The following is a 16058-nucleotide window of genomic DNA, read 5'->3' on the forward strand; positions in this document are numbered from 1 at the left end:
TCCCTAACCATCGGGAACCCTCACGTTAACTTTTATCGAGTGTAAAAAAGTTCATCCTCCAGCTTCACTGTGCTAATGTTATGCTAACATAGCTGTGTAGCTAGCGATCACGTAGCACATCACTATATAGAAGCTAGCACAACTTCAGTAACCTTGCAAACGTCACTGCTGTTTAGTTTTCTGTCTTCATTTATGTTGGAAGTGATAGCAGAGCTGTACGTTTGAATTTGTTCAGAAATCTCTCAGTCAGAACATGCTATATCATGCTTAGGTGGAAGCTAGCGAACTAACTTCCTGCTAACTTCTAACTCTGTTATATTTAATAAATTCTGTTTAAATCATAAATCATTTTATTACAGATGAAAGACTTTACAGTTTGTAACTCTCAGTGATGCCGCAGTGTTCATTTGACTTTGGGACCTGAAGACATACATGTTAACCCTATCGATTTTTCTGGGAGAATCCCGGATTTCAGTGCCCCACCTGAAATTTCTCAGACCCACCATTCTCCCGAATTTCTCCCAATTTTCCACCCGGACAACAAAATTGAAAAACAATATCCCAGAATGCATCGTGCGGCCCAGCCAATTCCAGTTTCCAACAATGGCGGCAGCTACTTAGTTTTAATATTACTCTTATTACTTTCTGGGTTGCAAAATAAACTTTTAACACATTTTCAGGCGAGAATGTAGCTGTGTAAACTTCAAATACCTGAGCCGGGGAGAACAGAAAACTCCCGGCACATCGTTTTCAAACCCCCGCCGTCTTTCTCTACTCAGGTGATATAAATCACTTAGATAACTTAAAAATGTTATTGTTTGGCTTTTTTCAGTGTTTTATTTGTTCCTGAGTAAATTGGTTTGGCTGAGATTAAAGTTATTAGATTAGATTAAATTTAACTTTATTAATCCCTCGGGAGGGTTCCTCTGGGGTTTTCACACAGCTGAATAAACGCCAAACAAAAAACTGATTAAACAGAAGTGTGAGATGGTCGAGAATTTACGGCTGGTTTTCACTCCACCGAGAGAGCTCGTGGCGTAATTCTGAAGGCTAGACTGTTAGTGATGTGTCGGTCGCGAACGAAATGGCTCTAACGGTGTGTTCACACCGAACGCGATGGACGTGAATAAAACGCCCCTAATTTGAAGCGTGTACATTCGCGTCTCAACGCGTGTCCAAGAAAAATCCATCGCGCGTCAAAATATGATATTTTGACGCGCGTGAACCGGAAATGTGGGAGGAATGTGGGAGGGAGTTGTGCCAGACCTGGTTTCGCAAGATGGCAGCTATCGAGCTAGCGCTTGAAGAGAGAGTCTCCCTTCTCTATGTACTGTGGAGAGCAGAGCAGCAGCGTAAAAGACGTTCTCGCCATACCTGGGTCCATCAGGTCCTCCAGAGGCGTGAGCAGTTTGGTGAGTTTCACCACTTGCTCCAGGAGCTGCGCCTGGATGACGGCCGATTCCAGCGCTATCACCGTCGGCCAGTTTGAGGACCTGCTTTCCCGCGTCGGTCCCAGCATTGCCCGCCTAGACACCAACTACAGACGCTCAATCCCACCTGCAGAGCGCCTGTCCGTCTGCCTGAGGTTAGTAAAACTATTTAATACGGTAGTCCTTTATTGATACCTGTGCTAATATGCTAATCCATCCAGTTATACACTGCTAACATGGATGTGCTATGCTAACAGTGAATGCTGTCGGTGTTTACTGAAAGCAAACTGTGGTACAGAGACGACTCTTTATAATATTTCTAGTGATACTCAGAAGCTCTCATCAAGTCCCGATTTAATTCGATTTATGCTGTTATCAGTGTTTGAATGATAGCATGGCTGTGGTGTCACATCAATGTATGCGCTCGGTGTTTGCTGATATCAAACTGTAGCATTAGGACCACTGAGTTAACCTTTGTAGTGATACTCACTCCTTTTTATTTAGACCTGGTTTAATTCTGGGATAGTTGAATATTTGTATATAATCCCTGCAGCTGTCAGACTCTATAGCAGGGGTCACAGCCTTTATTAAAACAGAGTTAGATAAAACTGTGAACAGTTTGGTTCATCTCTAGTTACATGGTTCTATCTTGATAAGCTGTCTTATCACAGATTAATTTTTCAAAAATATTAATGATTTAAGCAAGGAAAGGGCTACATGTCAACACACAACTCTTTATTTCTATTAATGTTTTACTTCATTCCTACCTGATTGACATGTTTAGGAATTATGAGTGATTGGCTCACTGTAGTTGTGAAAGTTGCTACCAATCAAATTATGATATGTTAAAGTTAAAACAAAACACAACTGTTTTAGATATTATCTAATATACATTTTGTAATTATCCTTATAATTACAAAAGGTTTTATGTAAGATTCATGTTTTGTGATTTAAATCTGACATCACAAAAGTATTTTGGAATTTGAATAATGTATTTTGTAACTGCAGTACACATAATACTAATTTTGAACAATTTTGTCCAGGTTCCTTGTCACCGGGGACTCCTTCAGGACCATCGCGTTCAGTTTCAGAGTCGGTGTGTCCACGGTGAGCCAGATCACCCCCCAGGCAGCGACGTCCATCTGGGACTGTCTAGTGGACGACTTCATGGCTGTGCCTTCACCTGGAGACTGGCGCTCCATCACAGAGGGATTCCAGGAGCGCTGGAACTTTCCTCTGTGCTGTGCAGCTCTGGATGGGAAGCACATCCAGACAAAGGCACCCCATATATCATATAGGAGACACACACATTGATATACACTAAATATTCATTTCATTTCTTTTTTGTGGTGCCCAAATTGATGCACCTGCTTGATTTTGTTTAAACAATTATTGCACACTTTCTGTAAATCCAGTAAACTTCTTTTCACTTCTCAAATATCACTGTGTGTGTCTCCTGTATGATATTTAACTGACATTTTTTATTGTAACAACCAACGATTTATACAGGAAAATAATGTCTATTAACAAGGTTGCCCAAACTTCTGCATCCCACTGTATCAGTATATTTTGTCATTAGTATAATATGAAATAAAGTCTACATGTGTCAAGTCGTGTGCCAACATTTGCTGTGTAGTAGAACTGAGACATTAGTCATTATAAACATTTATTTAAAATAATATTAAAAGTCTCAAACAGAAAAACATTAAACATAAATATATAAAATATAAGAATTTACAGAGAGACAGGAATAAAAAGGACCAGCTGCTCTCCAGAGCAGGAACAAGGCTGAGGAGGAAATGCTCCATTGGAGACTGGTGTGGCCTCTTCAGGGACTCCAGGATGGCCAGCTCCACCGCCGATGGACCGTCCTGGGACCCGTCCCTCATCTGCCTCGGAGCCGTCCTCCTCTGTGGGCCTGTAAAACAGCACAAAACACAAAGAAATGAGAAGGCTGCTACTAGATTTTAATTTCAACATTGAAAAAAAAAAAACAATAACAGGATATAATCAGATTGGTTGTAGATATTTAGTAAAGGTGATCACAAGGGAACCCACCGACTAAAAAGGTATCAGTGCTTGCTGTACATATCTGTGGGTGCAGCAGCAGGAGCTCAGGGACTGGGGATGCTCTGCTGCAGAATCAGTTGGTTCTATCAATACAGTATTAAATGTTAACAGGTTGGATATAATAATCGTAGAGTAGACAGTGGTCCCTCATTTATTGCAGGGGTTCTCAGAATAACTAGCCCCTGGTCACAGTTCTCACAATTGGTTCTCAAAGTGCAAACCTTTGTAGATTGCAAAACGTAAAAGTATTATTATGCCGCGGTTTGTCTTCATCTGCCCGCCACTTTCGTGCGCCTTTTTCCCTCACGGTGCAGGTGTCTATTTCCGAATGAGGCCCATAGTTATGGGTGTTTTTGTGCTGTTTTTTCTATTGGACGCGATGGTTATCAAAACCAAACGTGATAAATTTGGCAAGCGCAGGAGATTTGTCAATCAGGCTGCAGAATGCAATGCTGTACTGTGCAATAAAAAATCAGCGAAAAAGCAAAGCAGTGACGGATGAACAGCGGGACCACTGTGTGCTGTTTATTAATAAACAATAAAATATATTCCTAAATGACAACATGCATAAAAGCAGAACGGTATTTGTACGTCAGTGGGAAAATAGCGGTGGCTTGCTAGCTTTTGTGCGGCTTCCCCGGGTCAGTGAAAACTTTCAAAAGAGAAATGAATGAACTTACCAGGTTGCCCGATCTCTTCACATATCTTCCTCCAAGCTCGGTCCTTTTTATTCCTGTCTCGGTACTGAAAGCAGCTGGTGTTGTACAGCTCCGAGTTGTTTGCTACCGCATTGATTAGCCTTCCCCTCCATTGAAGTATGAAAGGCTTTGGCTGGATCTGCCCCTTTGACCTAGGTAACAGCCACGTCACCAGGCTCCTGATTGGTTGTCGCGGCGCGATTTGACGCTGGAGTTCAGATTTTTCCAACTCGAGCGGTAGACTTGAAACGCGCGTATGCACAAAATGCAACACAAAAACTCACGCGCGTGGTTTTATTCGCGCGTCAAACGCGCCAGACGCGCTACACTGACGCGCGTTTCACGCGTTTTGGCGTTTTCGCGACGCAAATCTGCTTCCGAATTTTCGCGGGACCCGCAATCGCGCGTCATCGCGCCTTTCCATTGACTTTACATGTAAACCTGACGCTCTATTCGCGTCCATCGCGTTCGGTGTGAACACACCGTTAGAGCCGGATCTTTGACGTGAACGACGCAAGCCGGCTCCTAATAGACCCTGTGCACGAGAAAATGCTAACTTCCTGGTTTGAGACCGGATGTAGGGTTGTACATTTCCGGTAGCTTTACTTTGCAGTCAATCACTACTGCGAAGATATCCTCCACAATCATGTCCAAAACTCGAAAACGGAAAGATTTACAAAGAGCAGAAGGTGGGAACACTCACCACTGTTGTGTCATAAAAAGTCTAATGATCAGTTTTGACGTTTAAAGCGTTTAGATCGATCAGTTGTTTACATCACTCAACACAAGCAGAACTGCATCACTGCAGCAGAAGACACATCGTCCACATTCAGAAGCACATCTCTGTGTAGTGACTGGTCTCATGATTTAAACAGGCAAATGTTCAGCATTCAAACTACAGGTGAAGAACAGTCAAACCAGATGTTTCCCCGTTATGTCGAGATCAGCTAGTCAAGTACACACCTACACAGCATGTTAACAAACCCTGAAAAAAGCCACACAAAAATGAATGATTGTAAGGGTTTCTATACATTAGTATTTACGAAGGGTATGTTGTGACTTACCTTCAAAATTACAGCGGTCCCTCGCTATAACGCGGTTCACCTTTCACCTCGCTGTTTCGCAGATTTTTTAGTGCAAGTTTGCTTATTTTTACGTCACATTGTGTCCTGCGTCCTGATCGCTGCAGACGATCTCCTCTGTGACGTCTCTCCTGTACAGTACAGAATCGCTGCATCGATGCTAGCAGTGTGACTCTGAAGTGCAGTGCTTTATGTCCACGATGTCCACCAAACGTTTTGCACCGTCAAAAAATAAAATTGGCTCCTTGATTTCACCTCTCGCTGGTTATTTTTAGAACATAACACCCGCGATAAACGAGGGACAGCTGAGAAATATAACATTTGAATCCCTTTTCTCTTTTGCTCTGAGGCGCGGGGAAAAATATCGACAATATCGAACATCATTTACAGATATATTGGGTAAATGCCCGAGACATCTATAGAAATGTAAATCGCCGCTTGATTCATTCATTTGCTTAACTTGTTTTGGACCGTAAACCAGGCGCGAATAGGACACCGGAAACAAAGCTCCCCACAGGAGTTTCCGCACCGGAAGTAACATATGCTAACGTGCACATAGTCTATCGCGAGCCGTGGGTTGTTTTTTTTCTTTCTTTCTCTCTCTCGCTTCACTCTACATGCGAGCCTTGTGCTTTGCGCTGGGCAGAGGGTATGGACTCGAATTGTGTCATTTCCACAACACTGCCCCCCGCCGGAGGTGGCTAAGTTTTTGGCTAAGTCCACACACAAATCTTTTTACACATACAAATCGTGATTTACAAGCAGTGTTGCCAACTCCTCAGTAAGGAAAATCGCTATTGGTTGTCCTAAAAGTCACTAGAAGTCGCTAAATGACGTCATCGCCTAATTTGCATAATTGGTCATGCTAATCTAATTGTAACCTACGTTGTTGGAGAGAGAAATAACATCGTGGAAGAGACATAAAGTGAGTAAAAAACGTCCTAAATGCATTTAGAGTTTATTTAGAACTACAAATTAAATTTCTTTTAGCAATTTTTTTTTTAATGTCACAATTCCAACCCTGCTCCTTTACCCGGGCTTGGACCGGTAAAAGTGACCCGAAACAGGCGCTCTGGTGGAGTTAATTTGTGTTTGTGTTTATAAGTAGTTTTAAACCTTGTGATCCACAAAACAGCATAAGAGTAAAAGAAGAACAGACTGCGTTACAGCACCCGCTGCTTGTTGAGAGTAAAAGCGATACGCGCTTTCACGTCTTTTTTTTGCGACTTTTTTTAGAGAAAAAGTCGCTGAATATAGCGATAAAGTCGCTAAGTTGGCAACACTGTTTACAAGTACAAAATATTTATGACCACAATTTGAGCCCATACAGAGGGGCGGTAGTTACACTGGCAGTAGCACAGGAACAGAGCGGGAGGGAGAGAGAGAGAGAGAGCAGGGACAACAACTCACATTAGAAAGGTATAGTAATCATCCACAACTATATTCAGTTGCGGATGACAAAGGATTCAGAAAGTTTATTCACGCAGGTCCATATGACAGAATATGCATGTTCTTTTTGTTTTCATAGTTTAATTTATATTTAATTGTGTTGTGGTTTGCAGTGTTTTGTGTTGTTTCACTTTAAATTTGTAAAAGGAAAAAGCTGAAAATTTAAATAGTTAAAAGTTGAAATGTGAATAATTGATTTTTGTATTATATGATTTATTTATTACACTTTATGTGGAGTGAATAAATAAAAGTATATTTACGGTGGCCCCTACAGACAAAGCACATACAAACTCAGAAGCTCAGAAGTACCAACGACCAGATGTGGTGTGTGGTAGTAACAGGTAAATTATTTGTGTACACACATATACATATATATATATATATATATATATATATATATATATATATATATATATGAGTGTTTGTGTATAAATACACAAACAATACACATATGCTTTCAATTGTGTAATTTAAGTGATCTAGGCAGCTGTTTTGGAAGTTCAGTTAAAGCTAGAAATGTGTTTTGGAGTGTGTACGTGTTTTGTCTCTAAGGCCACTGCATATATTTATATATAAACATATATAAATAAAACCACTTTTTTTTACATTAGTAATTCCTTTTGTGCATAATTTTATATTATTGTTAATAATAAATTAATTAAAGCAACAAAACAACCTGAAGAGCCGGTTCGGAGCCGAAAGAGCCGTAAATCCCATCACTATAGACCGTCACAGTCACTCACTTCCAGCCTACCCGGCTTTCGGAGGACCCGCCACAATTAGGCTACGTCCACACGTACCCGGGTATTTTTGAAAACGCAGATTTTTCTATGCGTTTGCACCTTTCGTCCACACATAAACGGCGTTCTCGGTCACTGAAAACGGAGATTTTTAAAAACGCCTGCCAGGGTGGATATTTTCGAAAACTCAGTTTTTGCGTTTACGTGTGGACGAGAAAAACGCAGAAAACGCAGCGTCAAAGGTGTACGCATTTTTTGACGTCACACTGTGCGCCACGTTATTGTTTTGGTGAAATGAATTTCTACAATACTGTTACTGTTAATTCTACTCTCTGCAGTGTTTAAATGCTTCCCCTCTGCTGTTGGACACATGAACAATAACCATATGACTGTCCCCGCCACAAACACATGACCCTACGCTGTGTTCACTGCATCATTCCATGATTGGCACTGATCACCACCTGCACTCATGTATATATCTTTCTACGCAGCACTTTTAATTCTTATTCTCATGTATATATCTCATGTATATCTCATGCACATATCTTTCTACGTAGCACTTTTAATTCTTATTCCTACTTTTATTTTTTCATGTCTATTTAAGCGTAATTTATGACAGTATGTTTGCACTGAAGCACCGCAGCAATTTCCTAATGTTGTAAACCTGCCCAACATTTGGCAATAAACCCCTTTCTGATTCTGATTCTGAAATGCTTACATATACACACAGTTACTGTCCCTCCACACATACGACTCGGTTCTGCTTCTATGCCCCATCTTTGTTTACTATTTCCCGCCGAGGCTTCTAGACTTCTGATTGGCCAACATTTCTGCACGGTTAGGAATCTAGCGCCACCTGCTGCTTTGGCATGTTCATAGCAGCGTTTTCCTTCATTTCTGCCTTTATGTGTGGACGGGATTATTTTTCAAAACGAAAACGGAAAATCTCCGTTTTCAAACATACCCGTGTACGTGTGGACGTAGCCTTAGACCGCAAACGCCGGGTCCTCAATTGGATGCAGCCTCTGAATTTGGGCACTCCCGCTGTTTCCGGCCCGACAACAATAACGGTGACAATAACTTATTTTATAAACACTGTAAAATTCAAGTTTTTTGTGTATATATATATATATATATATATATATATATATATATATATATATATATTAGGGTTGCCAACCGTCCCTTAAAATACGGAATCGTCCCGTATTTCGAAACAAAAGTACACGTCCCGTATTGAGCTAATAAGGGACGCACTTTGTCCCGTAATACAGTGAGAATCAAAAGTAGTCTATAAATGTTAATGGGATTAACGCTTTGTTTGAAAACATAATTCCCAGCCCCTCTCCTGCTTTGTGACCAATGAGCTGACAGCACACTTATGACAATTCGAGTATGACAATTCAGATTACCGCTCATCTCATTGGTCGAGGAAAGGTCGCTCGCGGAGAAAATACCGGAAGACAACAGATGACCACAACAAGAAGCATGGCCAACAGGGAAACAAACGCCGACACTGCGGTGCAAGTCTCGGACGACAGTACACCTAAAGCTGGACATACACTGTGCGATTTTTTCAGTCACGTTATTCAGCTCCTGCTCAAACTGCACGATTGACTCGCAGGGGTTAGAAGTTCATAGGTCACGATGCAGGTCTCACACTATACGGCCCAATGCTCTGATGCGACCTGAGTGCTCACACTGTGCCTCCATAACATGAAGGTTATAACAGAAAATCTGTCGCTCGCTCTCTCTGTCTTTCACTCACACAGACACACCACCACCACCATCAACTTTGCTAAATTGCTAATGAAAAACATTGATCAGGCAGCTGTGATTGAGCAGCAGTGTAAATCCAACTGTTTTCACGGTTGTTGTGGTCGTGATCATTTTGTGATGCCACATGGAAAAGGCTCGGATGAGCTTTCCAAAGTTCTCCAAGTTGTGCCTCCATCGCTTGTGTCCAGATCACACGCTGCACAGCCGTGCTGCTCCGTCTTTTTCACTGACATTTACGTGTTTGTGCGTGAGCAGTGTGAGCGCCTGTGGTGACACCCTCACGAGCGACTGATGATCGGGAGCTGGTCGTGAGGTGTTAATCACTTCTCGTTACCCCACGTATACTACACGATGCACGATGAAGGCCAAAATCGGTCCGATCACTCAAAAATCGGCTCAAAATGGGCCTAAAACCGCACAGTGTAAGCCCAGCGTTAGAGCAGCAATGTTTGTTCCCCTCAGAGAAAGGGAAGAATGGGAAAAGGAAAACACCTGGCTGGAAAAAGTTAATATGGGCATGTGCAGTGAATATCAGCGCTATGTGGCCAGAAGTGTGATAATATAATTTATTTTGTGTAATAAACAACTGCAAGGATAGATGATTACAACAAATAGATGACTAATACATAAAAGTAATACATAGATGAATAATGATGATGAGTTATGATGCGTAATCATGGGAACAAGCGGGTTTACAAACAGGAGCAGCTGATTAGCTTTAGAAAAGCTGAAATAATACCTCAGCTGAAGCCAATTGTACTAAATGCACTAAATGTGCACTGTTACAAGAATGTTTTTCTTTCTATTGTTTTCTATTATTTTAAGTTAAGCAGGACAGAGTTCTTTTAAAGAAAGATTTACTTATATTCTCAAAAGTTAAGCATGACAGGCTTCTGTTTAAGAAAGAGACCTGTTTTACTGTGTTAATGTTTTCATTTTGAGCTAAAAATAAATGGCTAAATGATCATTTGTTTCACATGTGTTCATATCACAAAGAATAGAATATGCATCTACTTAAATCAACTTCAAGTCAAATGGTTAAAAAAATAATTTCACACAAAAAAAGAGCTAGAAAATTCACCACACTGGGAAGGGTGAAGACAACTGGGTCGCCCGGCCCTGGCCACGAGGTGTCCCTTATTTATTTTCCAGGGAGTTGGCAACCCTAATATTATATATATATATATATAAAAAACACCCAGCACGCCCCTGCGGGCGGTTTATCCTTCAAGCTCGGGTCCTCTACCAGAGGCCTGGGAGCTTGAGGGTCCTGCGCAGTATCTTAGCTGTTCCCAGGACTGCGCTCTTCTGGACAGAGATCTCCGATGTTGTTCCCGGGATCTGCTGGAGCCACTCGCCTAGCTTGGGAGTCACCGCACCTAGTGCTCCGATTACCACGGGGACCACCGTTACCTTCACCCTCCACATCCTCTCGAGCTCTTCTCTGAGCCCTTGGTATTTCTCCAGCTTCTCGTGTTCCTTCTTCCTGATATTGCTGTCATTCGGAACCGCTACATCGATCACTACAGCCGTCTTCTTCTGTTTGTCTACCACCACTATGTCCGGTTGGTTAGCCACCACCATTTTGTCCGTCTGTATCTGGAAGTCCCACAGGATCTCAGCTCGGTCATTCTCCACCACCCTTGGGGGCATCTCCCATTTTGACCTCGGGACTTCCAGGTTATACTCGGCACAGATGTTCCTGTACACTATGCCGGCCACTTGGTTATGGCGTTCCATGTATGCCTTGCCTGCTAGCATCTTGCACCCTGCTGTTATGTGCTGGATTGTCTCTGGGGCATCTTTACACAGCCTGCACCTGGGGTCTTGCCTGGTGTGATAGACCCCAGCCTCTATGGATCTTGTGCTCAGAGCTTGTTCTTGTGCTGCCATGATTAGTGCCTCTGTGCTGTCTTTCAGTCCAGCTTTGTCCAGCCACTGGTAGGATTTCTGGATATCAGCCACCTCCTCTATCTGCCGGTGGTACATACCGTGCAGGGGCCTGTCCTTCCATGATGGTTCCTCGTCTCCCTCCTCTTTCTTGGGTTTCTGCTGCCTGAGGTATTCACTGAGCACTCGGTCAGTTGGGGCCATCTTCCTAATGTATTCTTGGATGTTCGTTGTCTCATCCTGGACTGTGGTGCTGACACTCACCAGTCCCCGGCCCCCTTCCTTCCGCTTAGCGTACAGCCTCAGGGTGCTGGATTTGGGGTGAAACCCTCCATGCATGGTAAGGAGCTTTCTTGTCTTTATGTCAGTGGCTTCTATCTCCTTCTTTGGCCAGCCTATTACCCCAGCAGGGTACCTGATCACGGGCAGGGCGTACGTGTTGATGGCCCGGATCTTGTTCTTACCATTCAGCTGACTCCTCAGGACTTGCCTGACCCTCTGCAGGTACTTGGTGGTTGCAGCCTTTCTAGCGGCCTCTTCATGGTTCCCATTCGCCTGCGGGATCCCCAGGTACTTGTAACTGTCCTCTATGTCTGCAATGTTGCCTTCTGGTAGTTCAATCCCCTCAGTTCTGACTACCTTCCCTCTCTTTGTTACCATCCGACTACACTTCTCCAGTCCGAACGACATTCCAATGTCATTGCTGTATAGCCTGGTAGTGTGGATCAGTGAATCGATGTCTCGTTCACTCTTGGCATACAGCTTGATGTCATCCATGTACAGGAGGTGGCTGACAACTGCTCCGTTCCGTAGTCGGTATCCGTAGCCAGTCTTGTTAATGATCTCACTGAGGGGGTTCAGGCCTATGCAGAACAGCAGTGGGGACAGAGCATCTGCTTGGTAGATCCCGCACTTGATGGTGACTTGTGCTATGGGCTTGGAGTTGGCCTCTAGTGTTGTACGCCACATCCCCATTGAGTTCCTGATGAAGGCTCTTAGGGTCCCATTGATCTTGTACAATTCTAGGCATTCCAGTATCCAGCTGTGGGGCATTGAGTCATAGGCCTTCTTGTAATCAATCCAGGCAGTGCACAGGTTGGTCAGTCTGGTCTTGCAGACTAATATATATATATATATATATATATATATATATATATATATATATATATATATATATATATATATATATCACTCAAGGTTGGCAAGTATGCCTGAAGCGGAATTTGGACTCGAAAAGGCTAATGACATCAGACTTAAAGGCGGGATAATCACACGGTGAGTCATGGTGAGGCCAGTTATGTTTCCTTGGCCAATGAAGGGTCGGATATATTTTAATAACATTTGCTGAAACAGAGCCGAGAGGATCGAGTCTGCGTCGTTTCGTGGCGTCGTCGGTTGCGGGTCGGATGATGGAGCAGTAATCTTCTATTTTGATTTTGATGATTTTTTTTTGTATTGCCATTTTTTTTGAAAACATAAACATTTCTTAGATAAAACGTTCTGTGATTTGTTCTTTTTTATTTAAATGTTTTCAGTTTTTTTTTAAAGAAAAAAGGAACATAAGTCTATGGAAATAAAATATATATTTTGAGTTTTTCTATGAATGTTTTAACAAATAATAAACATGTTTTATTTTACATTTCAGTTTGCAGCAAAAATAGTTTCAAAATTTGTTTATGGAAATAAAATGGCTTATAGTTTGTCATTTATTAGAATTAAAACTTAAATTTTATGCATCACATGTTTTAAAATGTGTATAAAATTAAATGTAAATGTGTGTAAATGTTTTCAGTTCACATCTTCATTTTTCCACTAAGTTTTAAGAGATAACGAACAACATACAAGACCTAACTTTAACTACACAAACATAAAACACGCAGCCGTTTTTTTAGTTTTTGTTGTTTGAACGTGTGTATGGAAATAACAAAAATGTATGTTAATAAGAATACATAAAATTCTGTTTTGTGTTGTTTTTTCCCCCAATTTTAAAATGTTTTCACTTCACATTAGTTTAAGAACAAATTATTTTCTTATCATTTTACAGCAGAAATAAACGTCTGTAACAAAATGTGAAGCTGTCTAAATCCAGAGATGTTAAAAGTAAAGCCTGGGGCCCAGAACTGGGTCACCAAAGGGTCCAACCAGGCCCAGTGGGTGGCTTTAATGTGTAAGCATTCAAAGCAGGAGGGATGTGGCACTTTTCACTCTGTTCTGCATCATTATCGTCTGTATCAGCTGAGCCACAGGTCTGAGTCAGTTTAACTGTCGGACTGAAAGGCATCACACGCTCTGCGCTTATACACAAGTAAGGTAGTTAAGTCCAAGGAGCCGATTTACTCAGCATTCCCACGGAGAAACTGAGACTTATTTTTCTCATCGGTTTTATAAACGCACGGTTTAGTAAATGTGAACATTTTAACATATTTAAGCTTCTTCACAGTAAAAGGAGGAGGTGATTTTATCGCAAGGTTATTGGGCGACAGCTCTTAGTGGTCCCGCCCATTTAAGATCATGCTGGAGTCTCTGTCTTAAAGAGAACTTCTGAGGGGCAGCCAATGAGGAGAGAACTGGCGTTAAAACGGCTTATTTCAAAGAGAGGATGAGTTAAGGGCTGCACTGAGGCGGGACCAGATAAGGAGGGAGGGCAGAACAGGTCACCTTTAATATACACACACACAGGTGATGAACACTGAGCTCAACAAGGAAACCCTGCTTCAGTAACAATAACAACATCAGGATTTAAGTCCTGCACAGGTAAACTGTAGTTATCGCAAGTGTCCACCAGAGGGAGGTACAATCCCAGCTAAACCATCAGGAGCCTGTCCAGCGCCTCCTCGAGCCCTCAAAGCTTCTGCAGACCTGACAAACTTTAGTGGACTCACTGAGTCTGAGCTGAAAGTGTGCGTTACCCAAAGCGGTGCCTGAGAGCGACTGCAGCCGTTCCAGGCGACATGAATGCGATGAATGAAATATTTAAGAGTAAGAGAAGAGAAAGCGGGAGAGCTGCTAACATCAAAGTGTCTGCTAACATACACTGGAGCAAGTTGTTTACATGGGGCGGTGGCACGGCCCTGAGGGAGGTCTGGCCTGGTTCTGACGCCGCTCAGCTCGAGCAAACATCACTTCACACAGGCAGGAAACACCACCCCTCCACCCCCACCAGGAGCCCGGAGGCATCCACCACGCTGCTTCACCAGAAGCCCGACGTGGATCCCGATCCCCCCGATCCGCAGCTGCTTCTTTTTTTCTCCAGCACATCTCCACGTGAAACTTTAGAAACCGTGAAGAAAGCAAAACTCCAGCCCACCCAAACATATAAATACAAAAACATCGTCTGATTCTGAGCGGCTCACGGACGCTGGGACTCCAAAGGGAACCTGATAAAAAGTTTGATTAAAACAGCGACAGATCACTGAGCTATTTTCATGCACCTGTGTGAAGACATGAAACCAGGCGAGCAGATCCACAGCTCCTTCGGCACATAATGAGACCAGCGGTCAGGCCTTTTTACCCTCGAGAGGCTGAAACAAGCCCACTCTTCACTAAGACGATCCTGAAGGAGCGAGCGTGCCTTCCTGTGGGGTCAGGATTAAGTGAATTCCTGAGTGGGAAAATTCACAGACACTCCTGGAAGTCGGAGGTGGTGTTGGTGCAGCAGCAGCTGATCGGTGACGTCACACCGCAGTGAAGCGTTTTTGATTAACGGTCCAAACTGGCGGCTCAGATTCAAGGTGATTGGCTGTAGCTGTTAGCCTCCAGCACTCTGAGCACTGACAGAACAAAATCAAAAACCTTTTAAAATAAACAAACTTTAACAAAGCAGCGGTTTCAGGAGCGGTCGGGGGGGGGGGGGGGGGGGGGGGGGGGGGACCTGGAATGGCAGAAATTTAGACTTGTTAAAGTTTCTGATTGCTTTTAGAAGAACTCGTCAGCCCTCGTCGAGCACATCCATCATCTTTGAGACGTCCACATTGCTCTCCATCCGAGGAGCTCGTGTCCCCAGAGCCTGACAAAGTGAACCCTCGGTCTGATAAAGCTGAGCTACCGTCATCGAGGCTCACAGACCGGACCAGCACGCTCTCTGCTTTAATCTGCTGGTTCATGCTGTGTTTCCAATCCAGAGTTCAAAGAACAGAACACGAGTTTCTCCACCCAGCTGAGTCAGGTTCAGGTGACTTTACCTGTGCCCGCAGGTGCATTCTGGGAGTTCCCCATGAAGATCAGAGTCACGTGTTTGTGTTCTGGAGGGTCTGAGCTTCAAATTAAATCTAAAATCAGCACAACTCACATCAAACTGTCAGCAATGTGAGAGAAACAGAGGTCAGAGATAGTGTCTGTCTCCTGTTTCCACAGAAGAGGGGCCTGAAAACTGAAGGCTCTGCCTCCCATTCTACTTTAAATACTCTAGGAACAACAAGTAGGCCTGCAGAGCGAGAGCGAAGGAAGCCAATACAGGAGAAATCTGCTCTCTTTCTAGTCCCTGTCAGGACTCTTGCTGCAGCATTTTGGATCAGCTGAAGGCTTTTCAGGGAGTTTTTAGGACTTCCTGATAATAATGAATTACAGTTAAAGGTGTAGTGTGGGCCACTGACTCCTGAAGGATGTAAAAGGTTCAGACCGAGCTTCATGGTCTGCGTGTTTCCTGCATGCAAAAACATTTCAGATCAGAGGAAAACCTGCAGAAGTGAGATACAGACATGTTTTAACCTCTCAGTCTTCTGCTGTGTAACACCCACCTCCTCCTATCCCAGCATCCTCCTGTCACACCAACCCTCTGCATGTCCTCCTTCACTACATCCATGAACCTCCTCTGAGCTCTTCCTCTCCCACCCTCCCCCCTCAGCCGTCCCTCTGATGGACTCATTTCTGATCCCGTCTCACTGCCAGTCAATATCAGAACATCTTCAGTTCAAGCTCTTT

General features: G+C 43.2%; 1 protein-coding gene and 1 long non-coding RNA gene across 2 annotated transcripts; one reads left to right on the forward strand and one right to left on the reverse strand.

The window, feature by feature from the left end:
• Positions 1 to 1291: 1291 nt before the first annotated feature.
• Positions 1292 to 3047, forward strand: LOC146678033 (uncharacterized). The gene is made up of 2 exons (XM_085403079.1): positions 1292 to 1585; positions 2474 to 3047. The coding sequence occupies exons 1-2, from the start codon at positions 1326 to 1328 to the stop codon at positions 2742 to 2744; spliced, it is 531 nt and encodes a 176-aa protein (XP_085259205.1). The 5' UTR covers positions 1292 to 1325; the 3' UTR covers positions 2745 to 3047.
• Positions 3048 to 3083: 36 nt separating this feature from the next.
• Positions 3084 to 4683, reverse strand: LOC146678034 (uncharacterized). Its single transcript, XR_014911512.1, has 2 exons — positions 4181 to 4683; positions 3084 to 3348 (listed from the first exon to the last, which is right to left on the reverse strand). It is a non-coding gene; the product is annotated as an uncharacterized LOC146678034 (long non-coding RNA).
• Between the last annotated feature and the right edge of the window lie 11375 nt (positions 4684 to 16058).

The sequence above is a fragment of the Rhamphochromis longiceps genome, linkage group LG1, assembly GCF_057381845.1.
Source record: "Rhamphochromis longiceps isolate RC_006_pf linkage group LG1, R_longiceps_female_GT1.1, whole genome shotgun sequence".
NCBI lineage: Eukaryota > Metazoa > Chordata > Actinopteri > Cichliformes > Cichlidae > Rhamphochromis > Rhamphochromis longiceps.

Coding starts and splice junctions, on each gene's coding strand:
- LOC146678033 (XM_085403079.1), top strand. CDS start 1,326: ATGTACTGTGGAGAGCAGAGCAGCAGCGTAAAAGACGTTCTCGCCATA. Junction 1,586..2,473: donor CGCCTGTCCGTCTGCCTGAG/GTTAGTAAAACT, acceptor AATTTTGTCCAG/GTTCCTTGTCACCGGGGACT.